Source organism: Gordionus sp. m RMFG-2023, chromosome 2, assembly GCF_954871325.1.
Source record: "Gordionus sp. m RMFG-2023 chromosome 2, tfGorSpeb1-WG-v2, whole genome shotgun sequence".
Classification (NCBI taxonomy): domain Eukaryota; kingdom Metazoa; phylum Nematomorpha; class Gordioida; order Chordodea; family Parachordodidae; genus Gordionus; species Gordionus sp. m RMFG-2023.
Genome location: NC_088776.1, coordinates 47011660 through 47035533, shown reverse-complemented (window position 1 = coordinate 47035533; position 23874 = coordinate 47011660). Strand labels below are relative to the sequence as shown.

At 25.4% G+C, this 23874-nt stretch overlaps 1 protein-coding gene across 1 annotated transcript; it reads right to left on the bottom strand.

Moving 5' to 3' along the window:
* Positions 1-848: 848 nt before the first annotated feature.
* Positions 849-22804, bottom strand: LOC135924391 (cyclic nucleotide-gated cation channel beta-3-like). The gene is given in 16 exon segments (XM_065459448.1): positions 849-1098; positions 1341-1661; positions 1814-1900; positions 7280-7415; positions 14812-14958; positions 15255-15376; positions 15640-15723; positions 16986-17083; positions 17752-17911; positions 18708-18849; positions 20005-20324; positions 20654-20704; positions 20768-20979; positions 22093-22395; positions 22574-22716; positions 22767-22804. Coding segments are annotated over 16 exon segments (2589 nt in total). The 3' UTR covers positions 849-873.
* Between the last annotated feature and the right edge of the window lie 1070 nt (positions 22805-23874).

The window sequence follows — 23874 nt, the reverse complement described above, 5'->3', positions numbered from 1 at the left end:
AATATATTTTACAAAAATGATTTGGAATTATAGATAAAATGGATCACAATCCTGTTTGATATTTTCAACTACATATTTTTCAGAGATAATCATATTATATTTTGCGCTGCTTTTCATCATGGAAGATTTTTAATACATATAAATTATAAAAGATTTACTTATAAAAGGCTGCTTACAAAAATAATTTAGAATTATAGGTAAAATTTGTTCATAAATCCTGTTTGAACATTCTCAAAAGATCTTATTTTTAAAAAATTTCTAGGTATCATAATCTTTGAATATATTTTATTTTTGAGAAATGTTATACTCGGTTTTTTTTATGATGAAAGTATATACTTAACAAACCATCATCCGTCAAGAATAAATTTTTAAGTTAAATTAAAACAACAAAAGGCAATTTTTTCAGATATTATGAAATCGATATATTTGAAAATAGCATATTTATAAATGTTTTAATTATTTGCTCATGTTGAGGGTACTAATTATAGACTTCGTTTACATATTTTATAAAAATAATGAAAAATTTCGGATTTATATCTGATAAAAATAATAACAAATTTGCTCATAATAATAGGGAAATTTCTGATGCTTCCATCATTAAATAAGGGATAAAATTCTGATTTTCATTCTTAACGGGCTTTCTACTCGTTATATTAAACATCTATATTATAGGATAAATTAATATCAATTAGGTTTATAAAATTAAAGGGATTGATAAAGAATTTAAATAAATAATTATAAGTATAAAATATATATAAATAATCAAAAAATATTATAATATTTTATTATAAATATTTGTTTTAAAAGGATTGTTCTAAATATTGAGAATAAATAAATGTAAGCCTATAATGCGTAAGTTGGTGTTTTAACATTTTATATATTTGGGAAACTTAGATTGGAACAACTCTTAGATTGGGGAAGAGAAACATAACTCGAGCTTCCGCTTTCGGTGTTTAAATTTGTCAATGAATGCAAAGAAACAGACAATGAATGATCACCAACTTTGTTATAACGACCTGCTTTTTTATTTTTATATATTGTTCTGCTGCTGGGACTTGATTCGTAAAATGTATCTTTGTCATCACACGAAATGATAATCTAGTGTAATATTTTTATATTATCAATTGTGTTATTTAATGGAATAAATTTGGATGTGTTTTATTTAATGAAGCTAGAAATGTCTTAATTTAAGGATGCTAAAAACTTAATATTTCTTGATTTAAGGAAAAACCTTTAATTTTATTTTGATTTCTTAAATTGCATACTTATCTTAGAATAATTTGGTTAGTAGAGGGATCTCATCAAATAGAAGTATTTAAAAAACAAAAGAAAAAACTTACTTGAGGATAGATAGGACTAACACTCCAATATTTCCTCTTTAAATTATATTTGTACCATTTTTTATGGTGTTTGTCTTGGAAAGATCTGGATGGTTTTATATTATTTGGTTTAATCGTGAAAGGGGAAAGAGATTGGGATCTTAAATGCCCTCTAAATGCATTCTTATTAGCCTTGTCGTCACCCATTTTGCGATATGCATTATCACTATATCCTTTCCTGATATCATCGTAATTTGTATTTTTCTTATCAAAATTATTGATTTTACGATACATCCTCATAAATTTTGGCGTAGATGAGCCTCTGATTACATTCGATAAGTCCTAAATGTCATTTTAAGATTTAAATTATTATAGAGAATTAATTAAGTAAAATGATAATTCAAAAAAAAATTATATAAATTAAAACAATTATTAGAAGCCTGGAATAAGTTCAATTTGTTCTTTTCATTTTTTATTTAATTATTTGTGTATACTTGATTCTCGAAATCCGGATTATTTTCAACTGTAAAATGCTCCCCTTTCTTTAACATCTGCACAGTTTTGGAGGTGGGGTCCATAATCTATTAATTTAAAACCAAATTTAAAATAAATTATTGTTAATTTTATTAAAATATTATACTTATTTATATTATGTAAACTAGTGTCAGAGGCTTGTGGATAGGGATGGAAAATATGATTAGCTGAAATTTTGTGTGTCTATAATACTTTTATATTCTTCTTATCTAGAAAGAAAATTTGCTTTTATTTCTTTTAAAATTAATAATGCCTGCTACATATTATTCTATTTCTATAAAATTACCTCACAATTTTTTTCTATTTAAAAAATATTACTTAAAAAAATTCTAAAGATCTCCGAATAATTATAGACACATTTAATTTTTCAAATAATATTTTCACATTAAAAAAACTTATTATAAGTTATAAAAAAAATATTAAAACCCAAAGATTAGTTCGTATGGGATTTACGTCTGAATCTTTCCATTTCTATGTAAAAGCGCACTTATTAATAGTATTACTTTACTAAACAATAGCTTAATCCTAGCGCTTTAAGACAGAAATCAGCCATTGTAATCGTTTTTAATTTCATCATAACTAATACATCTTATTTTTGTATCCCCTTTTACAGAGATGCTACAACTACAAGTATTTTTGACTAATTCTTTATGATACCGCTATTAAATAAAGGTATCTAATAATTTTTTTATTTTTTTACCAAAACCAGAGTTTGAAATGCTCCTCAAAAAAAAATGTGCCCAGATTTTTGCTCAAATTTTTTTAAATCTTCATGATTTTTTTTTGTAAAAATCTCATGGTATTAAATCTTTCAAGATTTTTTGATCATTTTTTTTTTTTAGATTTATTATCCTTTATTTATTTTCGATAAAATAATTTAATGTAAATATTTCTTTTAATTTTTTTTGAATTACATATGCATTTATTTAAGGTTTTCTATATAATATTTTATTTGTTATTTTTAATGTTAATTTTTTCTATATAAATTTTTTTTAAGGTATATTTTTTTTATATATATATTTTATTTTTTGTGGTATTTTAAGGTGATTTTTTCTATATAATTATTTTTTAATATACTTTTTAATTAATTTTTTTTTCATATAATTTTTTATGCATTATTTTTAATGGTGATTTTTTCTATATAATTTTTTTTAATTTATATTTTTTTATTAAATTTTTCTAAATTATATATATAATATATATATGCGTTATTTTTAGTGGTTTCATATATATTTTTTATTAAATTATTTCTTATATAATATTAAATGCATTATTTTTAATGCTGCTTTTTTCTATATAATTTTTTATTAAATTTTTTTATATAATATTTTACGCTTTTTAATGGTAATTATTTCTATATAATATTTTATGGGTTTTTTTTAATGGTGGTTCCTTCTATATAATTTTTTATATTTATTTTTTTATTAAATTTTTTTTATATAATATTTATGCTTTATTTTTAAACGTGGTTTTTTTCTATAATTTTTTTAAAATATATATATTTATAATTTTGACATTATTATTACGATTTTTTATATAAAATTTTTGGGAGACTATCAAATTACCTTAATTAAAATTGGTAGAGCTAAATATCTTAAACATATTGCAATGTAATTCCAGTGGCAATATTTCCTGGTTAAGTGACAATGGTCATATTCATTTGAAGGTTTTTAAAATATATTTAAAATTGGTAAAAAAGATATTTCATAGATATTGAGATCTTATTTGACTGATAATATAACAGTGTATTATGACTAGGGTTGACAAATGAAATCAATTTGATTTGTATCACAATTTAAATCACCATGATTTTAATAAAAAAAATTAGTGATTTAAAACAATATTTTTAATAAAATATTATTTATTAAATTTGAACAAAATACTTAATATAAGGAAAGACAAAGACTTAGATTTATTTTAAATTAAATAATTTAAATGAAAAATACTTATTAGATAAAAAAAAATTCTTGATTTATTTTGTATTTTATTATTTCATTTTTAACATAATTAATTGTAAATTTTAATTCGGATCTCAATGTAGTAGGAAATTATTTAATATCCTAGAAAAAAAAATATTTATTTTGTTAAATTCAGGGCTATGAACCCTGCTTTTAAAAAAGAGTTTCAATAGTTTTCTTGATGATAATGATGTTATAAATTATATTAAATATTTTAAAAAATTTAATATATTGTCAAATATATAAAGTATGGCTTTATAAAGTCCCAATATTTTCTGAGTACATTATAGTAAGAAGCAAATGATTTCTTCATAGGCAATTATTCATATAATTTTATTGGAAATTGTTATATATTTCATTAAGAGGTATTAATATAAATTTTTAAATAATGTAGCAATATTTTTTTAAAGGGCTGAATATTCCACGCCAAGAAAGTAATTTTTTATAATGACTATCATATATTTAGCTTAATGTAAGCTCTTGGTCTAATAAACAAGTTAATTCTCTTTTCCCATATCTAAATGTATAGATTCATAAGATCTAATAAAAAATAGTGTATTTTTTTGAGAAGGAATTTTAATTAAAGTGACGACCTATTATCTTAATAAAATTATATTAAAAAACTTGTAAGTTTGCTAGGAGAGTTGTTATATTTCTACATTACTTGAATAATTATTAAAAATCTTGTTGAAAACATATATTTTTACCACTTTTTGTCAAATTTAATTTTAAAAAATGTCATATAGATTTTATGACAATTATCAATTACACTATATATTATGATTGACAATTTGCGTCAATTTTTTTTAAAGGCTTAAAAATAAAGATTATGAGAATTATCATAATACAATGTTATATTGTCTGTGAAATAAGATTGTAACATTTATAATATATTAATTTTTACCAGTTTTCATTACCTATATTTTAAAATGTCTTGAAATATGGAGTAGGGCCATTGTCATTTAATCAGTTTAAGATATTTAATTTTATTCAATTTTGGTCATAAAATATAATAAGATTTTTATTTTACTTCTATTTCTGTTAAATAAACCAAAAAGAAGAAAAAATATCTATAAACATCGTAGATCCATAAGATTCAAAAATATTTTGAACCAAGGAAAAAGAAATTAAGGTAGTTAAACGTAATTAATTTTTAAATATCAATTTATTCTATATATAATAGTTTTTATTTTGCTTATAACTGGTTTCCTTTTTACTACTGAAAACACTACTGAATCCAGGCATTATATATTAATACTAAGATATGCTTCTTTAATTATAAATGTCAGAAATAGTGTTTCTAGCGCTAAGAGCCTGACGTCATAGTTTTCATTTTGATCATAACCCAATTGTTGGTAACTAGTGTTGCTAAACGGCTCGTTTTGAGTCTATTTTTAAAAACGGCTAACTCAATATTTTCGCTAGAAAAATATTGCCTAAACCTCGAGATTTTGATAGTAGGGGAGACTGGGGTTAGTCGAACCAATTTTTACAAAATTAGCTATAGCTCTTGTTGTTTTATAGATAATATAAAAAATAATATATGATTGGATACCTAAAACTATACTCTATAAAGATGCCTTATAAAAAAATTTAAGAATATGATTTTTTTTTTTTAATTTTATTTTTTGTAAAAGTGAAAATTTTGTTCAACAAGCCCCAATAGCGGGGTGAGGCAAACCACTTCAAGGGGCTTCCTAAACCATTGGTTTTTTTAGGCCATAATAAATTGAAATGTATTTTTATTTATTAATAATGATATGTATAGAATAATTTTATTGTTTTATTGTTCAAAATATCATAATACTTATAAATTGAAGCTAAATATATATAAAAATTGAAACTTAATTTTGGCTAACTTAATAAAGATTTTTGACATAAAAAAATATGAATTTTAAGGTGAGATTAAGATTTTTTAGCATAAATCCTAAATACCAATCATAAACAACCATGAAATTGCCTTTTCAAGATTTTGAAATTTTTTTCATTACTAACTGCCATAATTGACGTGTATGGTTTAGCAAACCCCGCTAGCTCTAAATTGACAAATCATGATTGAAATAATATCTAGATTTGATAAATACTCATAAAACTTACCCAAATTATAGAAGAATGTTTAAACTTTGCAATAAAATTTATAACATATAAATGATTATATATTTTTAAAATTCTGTCATGTAAAAATCTTTTGAAAATTTCATCAAAATTTTATTTCTTAAATAAAATTTTTAGTAATGAATTATTTAAAAATATATTTTGTCCATAGATGTATACTAATGAAAACTATATTAGGATAAAATTTTAACCTTCTGGTGTATTTAATTTTAAAATGAGATTAAGTGGTTTGGCAAGCCCCGGAGTTTACCTAACCCCAGTCTCCCCTATATGTCTAGACCTTTGTTACCTCTACGAACAAAATCTTTAGGCTGGCATAATATTTTTCTGGATGAAATATTGATATAGCCATTTTTTAAAATCTGCTCGAAACGAGACGTTTAACAACACTAGTTGGTAACACTAATTGATGAATTAATGTGTACTAATCAAACACAAAATATTAACTTTAATCAAAAATTTAGTTCCTCCATATTTCCATTTTAGCATGATGCAAATTTTTTCTTATTTTGTTAATAACTTTTTTCTTTATAGTTTCTACTTAACGGATTAAATTAAGATACAATTAAACAAAATATTAATAAAATTTAAGAATAAATACATTCAGTCACTTTTGATTTATAAGTTGATCAAAATTTTTTTATAATTTTTTCTTTTATACTGGCTACTATACTGGTTAAAGCATTCAGAACCAGTAATAAAGCAAAAACACTGACAAAGATCTTAGAACTAGTGCTTCCATTGTTTCCCCAATTTTAACTGAAATCATATATATTTCAAAAGCAAAATAAAAATATAACCACGAGAAAACAAAAATATTTAATCTTCTTTTTTCAAAGGCATGACCAGTCCGAAAACAGGATAAATGGAACTTTAGGAGCAAAGCCCAAAAAAAATTAGTAAATGCCTCTCTCCCTTAGATGTGGCTGCACAATTTAGCGTCAATATGTTTTCCATGTGTAATTTAGCATTTCAAATCATTTATTTAAAAATTTTGAAAATCTGATTTTGCCGTAAATATATTCTAATATGTGAAAAAAATCTACCTTATGAATATCAGGCAATATTACAATGAACTTTATTGTTTATAATTAATAAAAAAAATTCCCCAATCTTTTAATATAAATTAAAAATTACTACAGGTTCTTTTAAAAATTCTTATGTTTGAGAATATTTCTGACAAAATTAGATTTTAAAAAATTTTAAACTTGCTCACGTTTTGAAAAAAAAGAAAAACAACAAAATTCGAAAACACATTGACGTTAACATTATATATATAGTGGAAATGTTAAATAATTAATATCTAATAAAGAAAAAACATCAATGATTATTGATAAAGGTAGAAGAACTAACCTTCAATACTGTATCTATCATTTTGGGTTCAGATAATGCTTTAACTTTGACATCATCTTCAGTAACATTTGGCAATTCCGTGGATTCCTTATTTTTTTTGGTACCAGTTTTCTTTTTTTGTGACTTTAGAATTTTTCTAATTTAAAAAAAAGGGCTTTTATTTTATGGCTACTATAATTTAATTCAAAAAAATTTAAAATGAATAGATTGATTTATTATTTTTATATTTTAAGCATAAGTTTTATATAATATATAAGTTAGAGAATTTTTTTGCCTGGGCAAAAATGTTCAAGCCGGGCAAATTAGGCAAAATATTTTTTAGTCTTGAATCTTTCGGAGTTTTTTTACCTTGAAATGCAAATTCCTTATTTTTCTTTCATAAAAAATTATTAGCCAGGCCAAAGATTTTAGAATGGCGTAACGTCATGAGATGAATAGTTATTATGAGGTGAATACTATAAATAATCGCGGATTAATATTTCGCCTTTAGTTTTATTTTTTAATTTGTAAGCAATGGGGATGGAAGAGATTTTTTAAATTATCAAAATTATCGTCCTAGGTATTAATGCATAATATATCGCAGTATTCATTTTATAGGGTACTTACTCATTATTCTAATAGGTATTTTTATTATAATATATTTATAGAGATGGTCACCAATATGTGGAAATAATTGTGATTGGCATGCAATCCCAAAAAAGGATGACGACCAATATATTAGAAGGATTTTTCGATCGATTTTTATAAATATTTTAAATATTTATCAATATGGCCGATAATACATTTGAAACTTTGTAATACAGTATTCATCCAATAATGGGTATTTACCTCATAGAGCTGCGCTACAGGTGTCTGAATCTTTTTTAAAGATTTGTTCAAAACTTGAAAAAAAAATCTAAACAGATTTTAATTAATTGTAAAAATAATAGCAAAAAAAAGCTGTAATTTTAATTTTGTATGGGAAATTTTATTTGTTATTTCCTTAAATTTTTTTAATTATAATAAAATGATTAAATTAATAATATATTTTTATATTGTGTATGATATATAAATCTTATATTTTTTAAGGTAAAATGTGTTTCTACTTATTTCATTTATATTTAAAAAAATATTCATTATTACATTTAAATTGAGTCTTTTTCTTTTTCTTCTTCTTTATAAAATTTAAAATTGCGATATGCTTTATTAGTCGTTGCTGTTTCATCGTAAAACGAAAATAAGATTTAAGTCTTGATAATCCTGGAAACGATATTCTGCAGAACAAGCACTTATGGAATTGTTGTAAGCATTTTAATAAAGCTAAAATATTATTTTCTTCTTGGATGGAACGAAATATGTCCATGCGTTTGGGAAATTCTTAAACAAAAGATGATGAATCTTTTTCATTAATACCATAAAATCGCAAATAAATAAATCTTGTACCACAATATTTAATGTATGACCTGCACAATAAGCATAAATTACTCTAGATTTTTCATTATGAAGTTTGTAAACAATTTCCACTAACGTTAAGGCTCCATCATAATAATGACCTCTGCATTTTTTGATGTCTAAAGAATATCTAAATAGGGGGACCGGGGTAAAACGATGGTATTTTGCATCTTACCAGAACATTGGCGTACGCAGCGGGGATGGGGGGGGGGCAGGGGGACAAACCCCCCCCCCAAGCCATAAAATGCAGATGCTGGATATATTTTTCAAAAATATTATTGTTTATATTAATTTATATGTTAATATTTATTCGTCATATTAAATATATATTTAATTACATTTATTATCACATTTATCTACTAAGTTATTTTATCAATTAAATTCGATTTTAAGTTTTCCGGCTTAATATTTACTTATTATTTTCAAATTTTTAGTGGCGTAATATTTATCTACCATTTTCAAATTTCTAGTCAAATAATAATTATTTCTGAAACTTCTTGTCCAACAGGGAAAAAGAAATTGCAAGTCCAACGAGATAGAGTCTCTGCCATCAAGCAGTAACAGCTTAAGGAGTTAGAAGAGCCAATTATTTGCTATTACTGAAATATCACAATGGCCTGAAAGAAATATTTCCTCAGAAGCAAGAAAATTATTGGATACAATGCTTATTCCAAATTTTATTTCTCATTAGAATGTATTATTTAATTATACAACTATTTTAAGTATTACTTTTCAAAAACATGACATTGACTTGATTAAGAAAATGAGAATAGCGGAGAGCATTTTATCAGAACTCAAGGAAATTAGGGCTAATGTTGATGAAGAATTTCATATTTTATTTTTGAGTCAAAAGCAGAGCTATACGTGTTTAATATTTGTCTCCTTCGACTTGTAGCAAGGCAAGCTCATCGTTAAAACATTAATATAGGATCAGTAGAAGATTATATCTTAAATCAGATACATTTATAACCCAAATAAATGAATTTTTAATTCATCATGCAGCACTTACTAATTTGCAAATAACTTCCACAAAAGCCTTCCCAACCTTTTGCAGATGGTGATAGAAAAAAAATATTTGTTAGATTTTTATTATATATATCTTAAAGTATCTTATGATGCCTTTAGCTGAATAACTATGTTTATAAGATTAAATATGATTAATATTCCCAAAAAATGTTATGGATGCTCTGCATTATTTCAAACACATTTTAGATTAAATTCAATGTATTAAAAGGGTTTATAAACTCTTCCCATTAGTAAACTAATGAGAGAACATTCTCTTTTTTAAGAAGAATAACAGAGACCTGGAGAAGTACCATTTGCAGGGCACGGCCCGGATTATTTTTAAAGATTTTTTACGGCCTGGCCTAGGTTTTTCTTAAAAAAATTTCAGGCCTGGCCCGGCTTTTTAAAAAAAAATATTTAGGCCCGACTCGGCTTTTTTTTTAAATTTTTAGGCCTGGCCCGGATTTTTAAAAAATATATTATATTTATTTTTGATTTTTATATCTAATAATAACGATTTCAAATATAGGCTGTTTTAAAAAATACAGCCCGGATTGGGTGTTTTTTTAAAAAAATTTCGGGCCCGGCTCGGGTATATTTAAAAAAAATTAAAATAATGTCCGGCCTGGGGGCCGGGCCTGCAGGTCTCTGAAAAACATACCAAGAAGTACAACATCTGAAAGTAGATTGAAAGATTTGGATCTTTTGAATATTCATAGGCATTTGACGACAAGCAAGGATGAGATAATTGAAAAATTATCTCAATCACAACGAAGATTGGATTTTAATTGTAAATGTATAACACACAAAATGCAATTATTCCTAAGAAACTATTGTGTAAAGGCTCAAAAAATTCAAATTTCTATTTTGGGTCATTAAAGTGATTCTTCACATATAATTTTTTTATAATTCACATTAATTTAAATTGTGTATTAGAAATAGTTATTAGTCCTAATAAATTTATGCTTGATATTTTTAAAAAACAATAATATTTCTTAAAAAAATTTATTATCCCCCCCCCCCCCCTACAGACCGAATTCCTGCGTACGTGCCTGTACCAGAATATTTTGAAACATTAACAAAACAGAACAAATTATATATTTATAAGAAGTCAAATCCTTCATCTACAAAATAAAAAAAGCGTAGATCTCTACCTTTAATACTTTAGAAAATGTGATTAACTATGTGATGTGCCATTTTCGTCATTTTACCCCATACCCAGGGTAACGCGGCTAGGCATCGGGGTAAAGTGGTTAAAATAAAATTGAACATAACTATTAATTGAACAAAATATTGCAATTTTGACAGTTATTCACCAGTTTTAATATATATTAATCAAAACAATATCGAAATTTAAAAATTTGTATCAAAAATAGCACATTTTGAATGTGCCCATTTTAGGCACATCGTACATTTCAATTATTCTTCTCTTTTGCGACTTTTCATAAAATTTTATTCCAAATAACACAAACTATTTATTAATGTTCCTCTTTGTACAAAAGTATCTTTTTATAAGGTCTAGATATTATCATTTAAAAATTATCTTCTTACAGCTTAAATCAGACGGAACATTTTACCTTTTCACCGATAGCAACTCTCAAGGTATATATATATATATATATATATGTCGTATTGGGATATAAATTCATTTGGGATTCGGAATCCCAACGTGGGGATTCGAGATCTTGAATCCCCACGTTTTATTCGGAATCTTTTTTTTTAATTTTTTGTAAAAAAATATTTAAAAAATATTCCGAATCCCCATGAAAAAAAAATAAAACAATATAATTACTTTTTCTTACCTTTTTTGCGGCTGTCACCATATAATTAAAAGGCTAAAATAAGGGATTTTAAAAGAGAATTTAGAAAAAAGTAAATAGTATAAAATTAAGTCATATAATGAATGAAAAGGGATCTTAAATCAGACGGAACATTTTACCTTTTCACCCATAGCAACTCTCAAGGTATATATATATGTCGTATTGGGATATGGAATCATTTTGGATTCGGAATCCCAACGTGGGGATAATATCTTTTTTTTTTAAAAAAAAAATATTTAAAAAATATTCCGAATCCCCATGAAAAAAAAATAAAAATAATATAATTACTTTATCTTACCTTTTTTGCGGCTGTCACCATATAATTAAAAGGCTAAAATAGGGGATTTTTAAAGAGAATTTAAAAAAAAGTAAATAGTATAAAATTAAGTTATATAATGAATGAAAAGATAAGGTTAAGACATTTTTGTTTTTGTAAATTTATAAAAAATATTAAATACTTTCACATGAATATATATTTATAAAAAAATCCGAATTAAAAAAAAAATTTATTGCAACAATTATTCAATGCAATATGAACCCTACCCGGGGACTGGCCCCTGCAAAGGTGGGGGTCCGAAGCAACTGCTTCTAAAAATTTGAATGTGGGTACTTTTTAAATTTATTTAATTCTTTTATTGTTAAACTCATCCATAACCAAGTGATTTCTATTTTATGATATCGGACTCGACCTCGTGATTCCGTTAATACATTACATATTAAATTAAATAATAAATGAGGGGTCTTATTAAATTTTAATAAATTTTGGTCGATGTTTAGCAAATTAGGTTGTTATCCGAGATTTCTAAAAAAAATACAAATGCTTATTTAATAATTGCAAAGGGATAATATAAGAGATGATAAATTCTTACTACCTCATATACTGGCAAGACTTCTTATTTAGTACCATGAAAGATCCATTTCTTAATAATTTAACCATTTTATCAATGGAAAATTTTTTTATCTAAACAATTAAATAATGATATTATAAATTTTTTCGCTTTCTCTTCCCCTAATATGTCTAAATTATTCATTTAAAATAATAATTATTTTTTTACATTAATTTATATTTATAAAAGATTGATGCAATAAAAATTATTTTGGAAATTTATGGGTGTCAAAAATAATTATTTTTTCGATTGGGGGGGGGGGTAATTTTCAGGGAGGTATTCTGCTTCCAGCGCTCAGAAAGTGTAGGGGCCACTGCCGGGAACGAGCGAACCTTTAGTCAAACTCTGCTTAGTTTTCCGCATAAAAGTTTTACATATTTAATAGAGCATAAAAGAAATACATATTAAATATCTATAAAAAAATAAAATTTTCTGGTGCCAGCCTGGCGGCAAAAAAAGGAAGAAAAAAAATATAATTTAATTGTTTTAAAAAAAAAAATCTGAATCCGAATCCCCTTAAACATTTATTTTAAAAAAATTTATTTTTATAATAACCACATATAGTCCTCAAATTAATTCATGTAGTACATAAAATATATTAATTTTTTAATTAAAGTGCTAAAAATATTTAGGAGCTTCCTAATGTCACAAACTATGGAAACATCGTTATGCAATCGCAAAATGGGTTGCATGAATAAAAGACGATAGTGTTTCAAGAACAACCTTAAATATTCAACGAAATGCCATACTGCATTGAATAATTGTTGCAATAAATAATTTTTTTTAATTCGGATTTTGTGAAAATATTTAATATTTTTTATAAATTTACAAAAACAAAAATTTCTTAACCTTATCCCTTTTCATTCATTAGATGCCTTAATTTTATACTATTTACTTTTTTTAAATTCTCGTTTAAAATCCCTTATTTTAGCCTTTTAATTATATGGCGACAGCCGCAAAAAGGGAAGAAAAAGTAATTATAATGTTTTATTTTTTTTTCCTGGGGGGTTCGGAATATTTTTTAAATATTTTAAAAATAAATTTTTTTAAAAAAGGACTCTGAATAAAACGTGGGGATTCAAGATCTCGAATTCCCACGTTGGAATTCCGAATCCCACATGATTCCATATCCCGATACGACATATATATATTGTGTAAATCGTTATTGCGTAACTTCTGGTTTAGCTATAAACTTCCGATAAATTTTATTCATATGCAAAATTTTAAAGCCATAATATATTTTACTAAATGCAAAATAAACTAGAGAGTAATTTTTATAATTTTTGGGTAAAAAAATGTTTTTTGGAAAAATATGTCAATCCGGGAAAGTTTTTCAAGATGATTATAAGTTAAAATACATCTTCACACCAAATTCTAAGACTTTATGCTCAAGGGTTAAGAAGTTATTCGTCATTGTTACCCCGTAAATCGCTTTATCCCCGTCTTCCCTAAATATGTCTTTGATTACGATAAATAAATGTTTAGAATTTCTTTCTAATACTTCATAAATTCCTAAAACCAAATTATTCATTGTACATAGTAAACATATTAAAAGCAGCGTTTTTATAGATATATTTATATAGAATGCAACAGAAAGGTTTCACAAGTCTCTTTTGCAACTCGTGCGAAATTATGATAATAATTTTATTAGTTATATTATGTAATATCATAGGAGTATACAGGAATTTGTTAAGGTGGGGGGGGGGGCACTATTAGAAGAATTTTCTTCCCATAAATTTTATTTAGGTTCACTTATTTAGGCCTTTGGCTATATTAGATTTATATAAAAATAATTTTGGTTTTTAAAAAAATTTGAATTATAGTCGTTATTTTTAAAAGTTATTAATTTTTGTTAATTTTTCTTTCAAATTCTTCCTTATAATGATATATTGTATACATTTTCTGGTGAGGGGGGAGGGGGTGTAGGGGAGAAATATTAGTTAAAAATGATAATAATAATTCATCTATTTTTTATAAGGGCGCAGCAAGAGATGGGAGGAAAAAGTGCATAAATATATAGAAATAATTCAATAATTAATGTTTTCTTTCTCTTTGTTTTTGTATGAAATATAATAATTCATCTATGCCCCCATAAAAATTTGTCAATGGGTGTGCCCTATTGCATCCGTAAGTCCGCGCATATGACAATAAAATGAATAATTTGTATAAAATATTCTTCAGCCTAATTAAAATATTACGGGTCAGGCAGGGCCTTGCTAATTTATAATATATACTATTCAAGTCAGAATTTAAATAATAAAATATTATTAAGTATTTTTTAAAAAAATCATAAAATTTTCTGCCGGATGAATAAATTAAATCTAATAGAACGACAATAACAATTTTAAAACATAATAATAAATCAACTTGATGAATTTAACTTTTTTACCTAGCCTTTTTTTCCAATAAAGTTTTGGCATCGGGGTATTCCATCAGAGTGTCTTCTAAATTCTCTTTACTCAATACAAAAAGCTTGGAAAACCCTTTGCTTCTTACGTTAGCAGTCCTTCTATTTTCACCCGTTATGGACAATAAGCTTTAAAATAAAGTAATCTATGTTTTAATCATTTGTACCAGAAAGATATTCAATTGCAATTATCTTATATCTCAAAGGTTCTTTAAGAAAAATTGGTTTCATATACTCACAAATTTTTTAACATAACATTGATAAATAATAATTATAACGAAATTCATAATGTAGTTGTCTCGTTGGCAGTTTATTTATGACTATATAGAAACTTAAAATTAATTTTTATCATCTTAAATTACATTGGTTAGATTAGCAACTTCAGGTGACCTTTTATTAAATTTTATGATGTATAAAATGATTACCTAATTTCACCAAATACAGAGCCTTCTTTTAGAGTAGCCAGTACGATCAAGTTAGGGTCTTTACCTATAGTGACTTCTACTATTCCACTATTGATTATATACATTTCCTTACCTATTTCTCCCTATTTTATATTAAATTAATCATTATAATTTCGTTTATTTGTAGTTTAGGACAAAATATGATAATAGAATATGTTTATTAATAATATAATATTGCATTTTTAATTAAAACAAATTCAGTGCTGTCGCTAGGAGAAGCAAAACTTGACTGAAAGGATTTAAATTTAATAGGTACCAACATCTACCAAGAAAATGACCTTATAAGCACTTCCAAACAGTAAGAGCTAATGCGCTTAACATATTGAATGTCAACACGGGTATTTACCTTTTTACAGATATAATCTCCTGGTAAATACACGACAGGTTTAAGTTTCAATACCAAATCCCTTAGCAGATTTCTCTCGCAATCCTTTTTTTAAAAAAAAAATATATTTATAAATATTATAATTAATCAATGTCCTTATTTGTATAACATATGCTTTATTTTCTTTCTCCTAAGATACCTTTTCTTATTAAAATTAGTATCTTATATCCTCCGAAAAAGGGTAGTTTTTGTGGGATTTAAACAAGCAATCCTGCAAAAACAATTTTTTCGGACCACGTATCGGGCCAGTAGGGCTCTGCCCTACTGTATTTTTTTTAATAATTTTTAGGCTAATTTGATTATTAAGAAATGTGTTAAGTAAACTATATGTTGGAGTCCGGAATAGAAATCAGGAGGGAGAAAAAATAATGGTCTTCTTAGGGATTGGTAGGGAATCTAAGATGGAAGACCTACCTAATGCAAAACCCAAGTAAATAATATTATTATTATACCTCAATTAGTAGAATTTAGAATTAGTTCAAACTAGAGATGTTTAAATTAATTTCTTGAGTCCTTAAGCTCGGTGGTAAAAAAATATATAAGTCTAGTCTCAGCCCAGATTTGCATGGAATCAATTGTAGATCACTCTTTTATAGATAAAATTAGGAAATATATTTCAAACTCAAAATATTTATTTAAAATTGGAAATTCTCTTGTAACTTTTAATGTTGCAAGCGTTTTAAAAGCAGCATAAAGAAATGCACCGGGGCGGGATCTAAAGATAATTTATTGACGTTTCTCTATTTTATTCTATTTATTGCAGAATAGGTAGCAAACTTTATATGAATATCGAACATTCCCCAAATCTTACTCTTTTAAAAAACTTTTCTTCTCTTTTAATTTTTTTTTTAATAATGAGAGTCAGTTAGGCAAAAAAAGGAAGAATAGGAAGGATATATAATATTAATATAGTTTTAAACCATAAGCCTAGCCTATATATTATATAATATGTTATTCCCCCTCCCCTGCTCGCCCGCCCGAATTTTTTCCACGGACTCTATTCAGACCAACACTATACGAATTTATCTCCTCATTCAATATGCTTGCTCTATTTATTAATGATTGGTGTCAGGATTAGAAAGTAGCACCTAATCATATAGTTTTTTACATTTAATGATCACAAACTGACCATTATTGTAGTATGTCTATGTACTATTTTGATCAATTTTTATCACTTCCACAAAATTACCATAGCATTCTTGGTTATTATATATGAGGATTTCATTATAGTCAATTTTGTTTTCTTACTAATGATGAACATAAAGCAAATATATATAATAATTTTGTAAGTGCAAAAGTTAATGAACTTGAAATAATTGGACTTTTGACAAGGTTTCGTAATGCACACTGATAGCTATATCCGTTTGCATTTTTAGAGAGAGAAAGTCTAAGAACTCGTTTTCATCTGTTCATATGTTCAATAAATTAGTTATTTTCAAATTTCAATAAAAAAAAGTTTAAAAGATTTTGCCTAAATATAATAATTAATTAATAAATGAAAGCCCATTAGTATATCTTAAGTCCGGTGAGGTATCCAGGATGATATTTTGTGATCTTTTTGGAAGCTTATTAAGCAGTAGAGCTTATTAGACTAATTCATAGCCATTTCTTCAATCAAACTGTTAAAAACAAATTAAAAAATTGGGCTTCTCTAATATTTTAAATACCCTAAAATATTTCGAGGATAACTCCAGATGATGGGATTCTTCACTTAACAAGTCCAAAACTATGTTTATCGAAAAATGTCAGTATTGATTTAAACTATTTTTAGAGTTCATTTTAAATATCATTTTATCTAACTTTAATTGGATTCTTTCCTAATTATCAGCCAAATCTGGTGGGTTATATTTATTTCCTCTTGTTTTCATATCCTTATGACCATTTACCGCTACCAATCTAGGTTGATAAATAACTTTATCATATTCTTAACTGATCAACTATTAGATTGCAAATATTTCCCATTTTGCCAAATTAAAATCAATATAAAAATGACCTATTCCTTAATTTACCCATGAAAACAAAACGAATCTTATCTCGGCTATATTATGCCCAATTTATGAAAATCTTTTATACCCAAGCATTTTTGTGATTTCCATGTGTATATTATCCATAATCTAACTTTATTAGTGAGGTAAGGGGGTATGTTAGAATTTTTCAAAAAATTCATAGTTTTATCAAGAGCATTCCTAAATTCTGTAATGTTTCTTCGACTATCCTCAAAAATAGCTCTCACCTGTATAATAATTTAGGTAAAATTTATTATTACCCTTTTTTAGGAAAATATTTTATATGTTTACGTGCATTTTATATAAGATAATATTTATTTTTTCATTTGACCTGTGCACCGCGCCCAACGCTGTAATGTCATTTTTGATTGACATCAAAAATTAAGAATCCGGAACGGCATGAAACATTATTATTCCGGATTATTATTTTTTTTAAATTAAATATTAATTGCTATAAAAAGATAACTAATTTATTTTAAAAAATTATGTATTATAATTTACAAAAAATAGGTATTATATATTTATAAATATATTATAACTACCTTTTTTATTGTTATTTTAGCATAGATTGAAAAATAGCAGGATTAAAACATTTATAATGGATTCTGCTATGCAAAATACGTAACAGAATACATTATAGCATTAGCTTGGCAACAAAGTTTTCTAGCATTTTAGAGGTTCAATATTAGAAACTGAGACTACTAATAAAGCAGTGTTCTTACAGATAGTTTTTTTTTTAATTTATGCTTGCAAAAAAAGCACTTTTTTTAGACATATATTCGTAAATCATATTAAGATTAAACTTAGAAAAATATTTGGTAACGCCAACGCATCGTCATCTTTCATGGTGGTGTAAAATCATCTCCTCCTACAGCCGATGGCTTTATTATAAAAAAGGCACCCCAAGTAGGGTCGCTGATGCACAGGACAATATATATCATTTATGCAGAATATTCACATTACATACAGACAAGTCATTCAATTTTTAACATTAGAATTTCTCAAATGTAAATTAATTAAAACCTGAGCTATAAATAAAGCTACGGAAAAGGTCCCTATTAACCAAATGATAGTCATATATATCCTCTCTAGATTATTATTAGCCCCTTCGTTATTGCCGATACCCGTTGAGGTTTTTAATCCAAAATAAAAGCATCTCAAATATCTTAAATTTTTTTAAATATATAAATGTAATTATATAAATAATGGATTGTTTGCCAATTGTCCAATTTTCATAATTGCAGAAGGTACACTTAAATTTAAAGACTAGAACTGTTGCAATTACGGAAGGGTAGCCAGAGGATTCCCTCTCTTAAAATTCTAGGAAAGGGATAGGAACCCTAACAAATATTTAAATTTTGAGAAACCACGGTTAAAACTGGTTATAACAAAAATGCAATCGATTTTTATATAATTGTTCAAAATTTAGTGTGTTCTTTTAGAGTTGTTTATTGTTCAATTTATTTTAAAAATTGCTTATTAGCAAAGTTTGGAACAATAGCCTGGTTCCCTCATAACCATTCAAATCTGATAATCGGAAGCAGAACCCATTTCTATTAGAAACCGAAAGCAGAACCTTTTTTTAGTAATTCCAAACTCTGCATATGACAACGCCCAAATATGATATTATATAGGTACAAAACCTCAAAACCGAAATAAACAGTTATAATTTTGTAAATACCAAAATTTTATAAGAAAATTTTGAAAGGATAGAACCTAACCAGCGGCATTACCGCTTGGTGTTAGAAACCACTTAAAAAACGCAAACTTATTTGCCTTTTTCAATACCTTTTTCATAAATTAAGGTTAGCATTATTTTTGTTCTAAAAAAATATATACTCCATATTTTTTTATAAAATTGAAAATCCTGTTTCAATTTAAACGAGGGGTGCGTTAGGTTTTTTTACTTTTAAAAAATTAGGGATAAACGCAATGCTCAATTTGTGCGTACTCGTACTAATGCATGTTTATAAATAAAATAAAAAAATTCAAGTTATTTCCTTTAATTTTTGTTTTGGTCTTTTTTTTTATAGTTTTTAAAATATTTTTAATAGTTTATATTATATGACAATTAATTTAAAAATCCAATATTTATAAAAATCGGAAAGATTTGAAAAGAACTGTTAAGGATTTATAAACCGGAAAGAACCGATACAAATTTGCTTAAAACAACCGGAATGGACACCTATTTTTGTAAAATGTTACATTTTAAACTAATAACTGAATCGTTAAACCAATCGGTTCGATCCATAAACATTAAGAGAGGGCATTATATTATTAAGATCTTTCATAAAATTTTTAAGATACGATAAAATTTTACGCGTGTCCTTTGTTATCGTAAACCCAGTCATTTATGCCAAATCCTTCGTACTTGGACATCAAGTAAAAGCAGCTTGCTTTTACATTTATTAGCAACAGTAAATAGAGCACTATTCTAAACATCCTCAAGATATATGAGGATCTAAGTATAATTTCTAGCAAATCAAATAATTGAGGCAACACAGGATACTAAAATTTTATTTTTATAAACATTATTTTACATATTTTATTTACCTTAAATATTCTATTAATCCGAAATATAGGCCATATTCCTAATTTAAGATACAATAAATCAGTAGGTAATAATGCAATAATATCCGCCTAAAAATAATATAGATAACGTTACATGTTTTAAAAATTATTTCTATAGTTATATTATATATAAATAAATTAAATAATTAATAATTTAAAACTTTTATGATTAATGAAAACGTGAATTCCAAGCTCGGAATTTATCTGATGAAACATATATAGCTCAAATTTAAAAAAAAAACATATATAATTAAGAAAAAAACTCAGAAATTCAATAATAGATCAGATAAGATCCAAAAATGACGATCTCTCCCTAATTAGGAGTTAGTCGGGGTAGTATTTAAACAATTTGAATTATTAATATTATTGTATATGATACAACATAAAGTATAATCAACTTTGAATTTGCCAGTTTTCATATAATTTTGTCGCATTTTTACTCGATCAATCTTTGTAAGAATACAGTTTATATAATTCGAACAATGAAATATAAAATTATTAAATAATTTTACTATGAATAGTCCATTGTATAGATAGCGAAGTTTCATGTGTACTAAAATATCCGTAAAAAATATAAAATCGGTAAAATAATCCACGGCAAACCAATAATACAGACTTTTTTGTGTACTTTGAACCTCTCTGAATGAGGTCCTGATGAAAATAGTGAACATATTGTAAAGAAAACATAAATTGACCAAAACCATCCATAATACGAATCTGGGCTCTGTTACGTTTTTTTATTTTTGATGACAAAACTATTAATAGAATTAAAAAATTCTCATTTAAATCACAGTAACCTTTACTAAATATATATATGTATGTATTTGTAGGAAAAAAACTTAAACATTTACGCTGAGCTTACATATCAAAGTTACTAAAATTGAAGATCTTTTGTAAAAACTCAGATTTTGAAGTGAATCAAACATTTTTATTTAGTTAAAATGTATAATTAAATGGTTATAAAATATTTCTATTCGCTTTTAATAATAAAACATGTTCAAAATTTTCTTTATTCTTATAACCATATCAAAAAATCTGCTTTATGAATAGCAATCATTTTTAAATTAAGCCTTTTCAAAAAACGAATCGAATAGTAACTAAGATGGGATTAATATAGTACATCAACTGGACGTGAAAGGCTTTTTTTAGTTGTAACTAATTTCCTGACAAAAAATAGCATGTCTTATAAAGAAAAAATAATAAGAAAAACTCAACTTTAAAAATTGCTTGGCATTATAAATTTATAGTCAGATTATTAATTATCAGTTTAAAATTAAACGTGCACTAAAAGAATTCTGTCAATATATTTTTGTGTGAATTATTTTATTTCAATTTTAGTTCTTAGGAATTAATTGCGTGATTTTTAACATTACTTCATATGTGTTAAGATGTATAGATCCAAAAATAAACAAATCATAAAATAAAAAATAAAGCAATGCATTGGCTGCCTCGAATCGATTCTAACTATGAAATTCAATTCAGAATGGATATAGTATGAAGATATCACTAATTTGACAAACTTACTATAGGAAATTTCTGTGTAGCTATCCTTTATGAAATATTAGTATTTAAGACACTCTAACAAAATATCAGAATAAAAGCGATTAAAACATAATGTCAACTACTTAAATATTAAATATATCATTATATTAGCTTTATCGATAATTGCACATTTTTTAAAAAAAATTAAAATTCTTATTACAAAAAAACATTTTTAAAAAATTACAAGATAAATTATAAATTTTGTAAATCAAAAAAATAATTTAGATTAATTTAATTTTTATACATGATAATTTTAAAATGAAAATAATTTTTTAAAAAACAATTATTGTCTAACCGTCGACTTTGTAAAAAGGAGGAAATATAAGCCGGATACAAAAATGTAGGCAAGGTATGGAACGAATAATTCTATTATAAAAGCCATATCTAGACTTTTTTAGGTCTGGAAAATAATCTCTCAATTCTTGTTTATCAAAATATTTGACATCTTTAGTGCGATAATTGGTTTTTCCAAAAAATCCTTGTCCAGAATCGTATGATATTTGACTGGAATGACGAGATATATTTTCTGGTGAAAGAGAAAGTAACCTCTTGTGAGAAGCCCCTTCCGCCTCAGTCTCAGTTAATTCGGATACAGAAACTAATGAAATACACAAACAATTTTTATTTCAATATATACGAATAGATCATGATTCATTATATTATTGATTATCTTATAAACTTGTTTCATTTTATTAGTATATTGATTATAATTATCTCATACTTCCTAGTCATTGATCGTTAAAAATTTTAAATAATTAATATTTATATAATATTACAGCTGGATTTATCGGTAGTGCTGCTATTGGAAACTGAAATATCTTCGACTAATTTTTCTTTGACTTTTTCTCCGCGCAATGTTAATGAACTTCTAATACTTTTTATCCTATTCCAAACAAATTTTTCTGTATCCTCGGTCAATCTATTAATGGTTTTAGAAATTATATTTTTTACGACATTATTTTATATTACCCTAAAGAAGAAATTCCCAATGTACTTCTAGATGTCATTTGTATGATAGTATCGCTTTACTTTTCTCATCTGAATTTAAACATCATTAAGATTACGAATTTTACCTTACATAATTAATTAACGAATCATCGATATGAATATGATGATATAAATTGAGAAGAAAAATATTTATTTGTCATATTATTATTAATAATAATAATACTAAAAAAACGATAACAATAATAGTGTATTGAATTTTTTTTATAAAATTTTAAAGGTATATTTATCGATTTTTTATCCGTGTGAATTAATATCTAAAACATTGCTCATAGAAATATTCATGATTTTAGTTATTATTATCTTATCATATATTAATTTTCAATTCCAATCTTATGGAATCATAAATGTTATTTATTTTGGCTGTTTATTGGATTAAATGTATATAAGTAATTTACAGATAAAGTTGAAGGGCGTATTTCATAACTCTGAAAAATAGGTAGAAAAACACACAATAAAATCAGCAAAAATCATAGCAAATATTTGAAATGATAATTGTTTTTACCAATTTATTGCAAATAAAATACATTAAAATGTGCTTTACAAGTGGAAATTACTTATTTTTTAATTTTGTGAGTATTTTACCTAGAGTATTTTATATTTTTTTTAATTTTAACTGAATTTATCTGTTCTAATTTGGTGGTTGCTTTTTCCGTTTTGTGAAGGCAACATAAAATTTACCCCTATAAAAGATATATGAACACAAATTGCTCCTCCCATCCAGCCCTGGCATGTAGACACTGATCATCAAGCTCAGACAAAAAAAAACTAGTTCAAAGGACCCTAAATGGTACTTTTAGATTAAATTATTTGTTGTCAATTTCGTTTTTTTATAAAAATTTTGAGATTACTTTTTGCCAGAGTTATTATTAGAAATTCGATATATATCCTTTTATGATTTGTAAAAACATGTCTATTGAATAAATTAAAGTAATTCTTAGTTTAGGGGTTATCATACGAATCGGCTATGAAAAGGTTGTTACACAAATTATCAAAAAAAGATAAATTTTCCTAGATTCCAGGTAAAACTTTCTTTTTTAGTGTGCTGAGACGATTATATGAGATGCGAAAT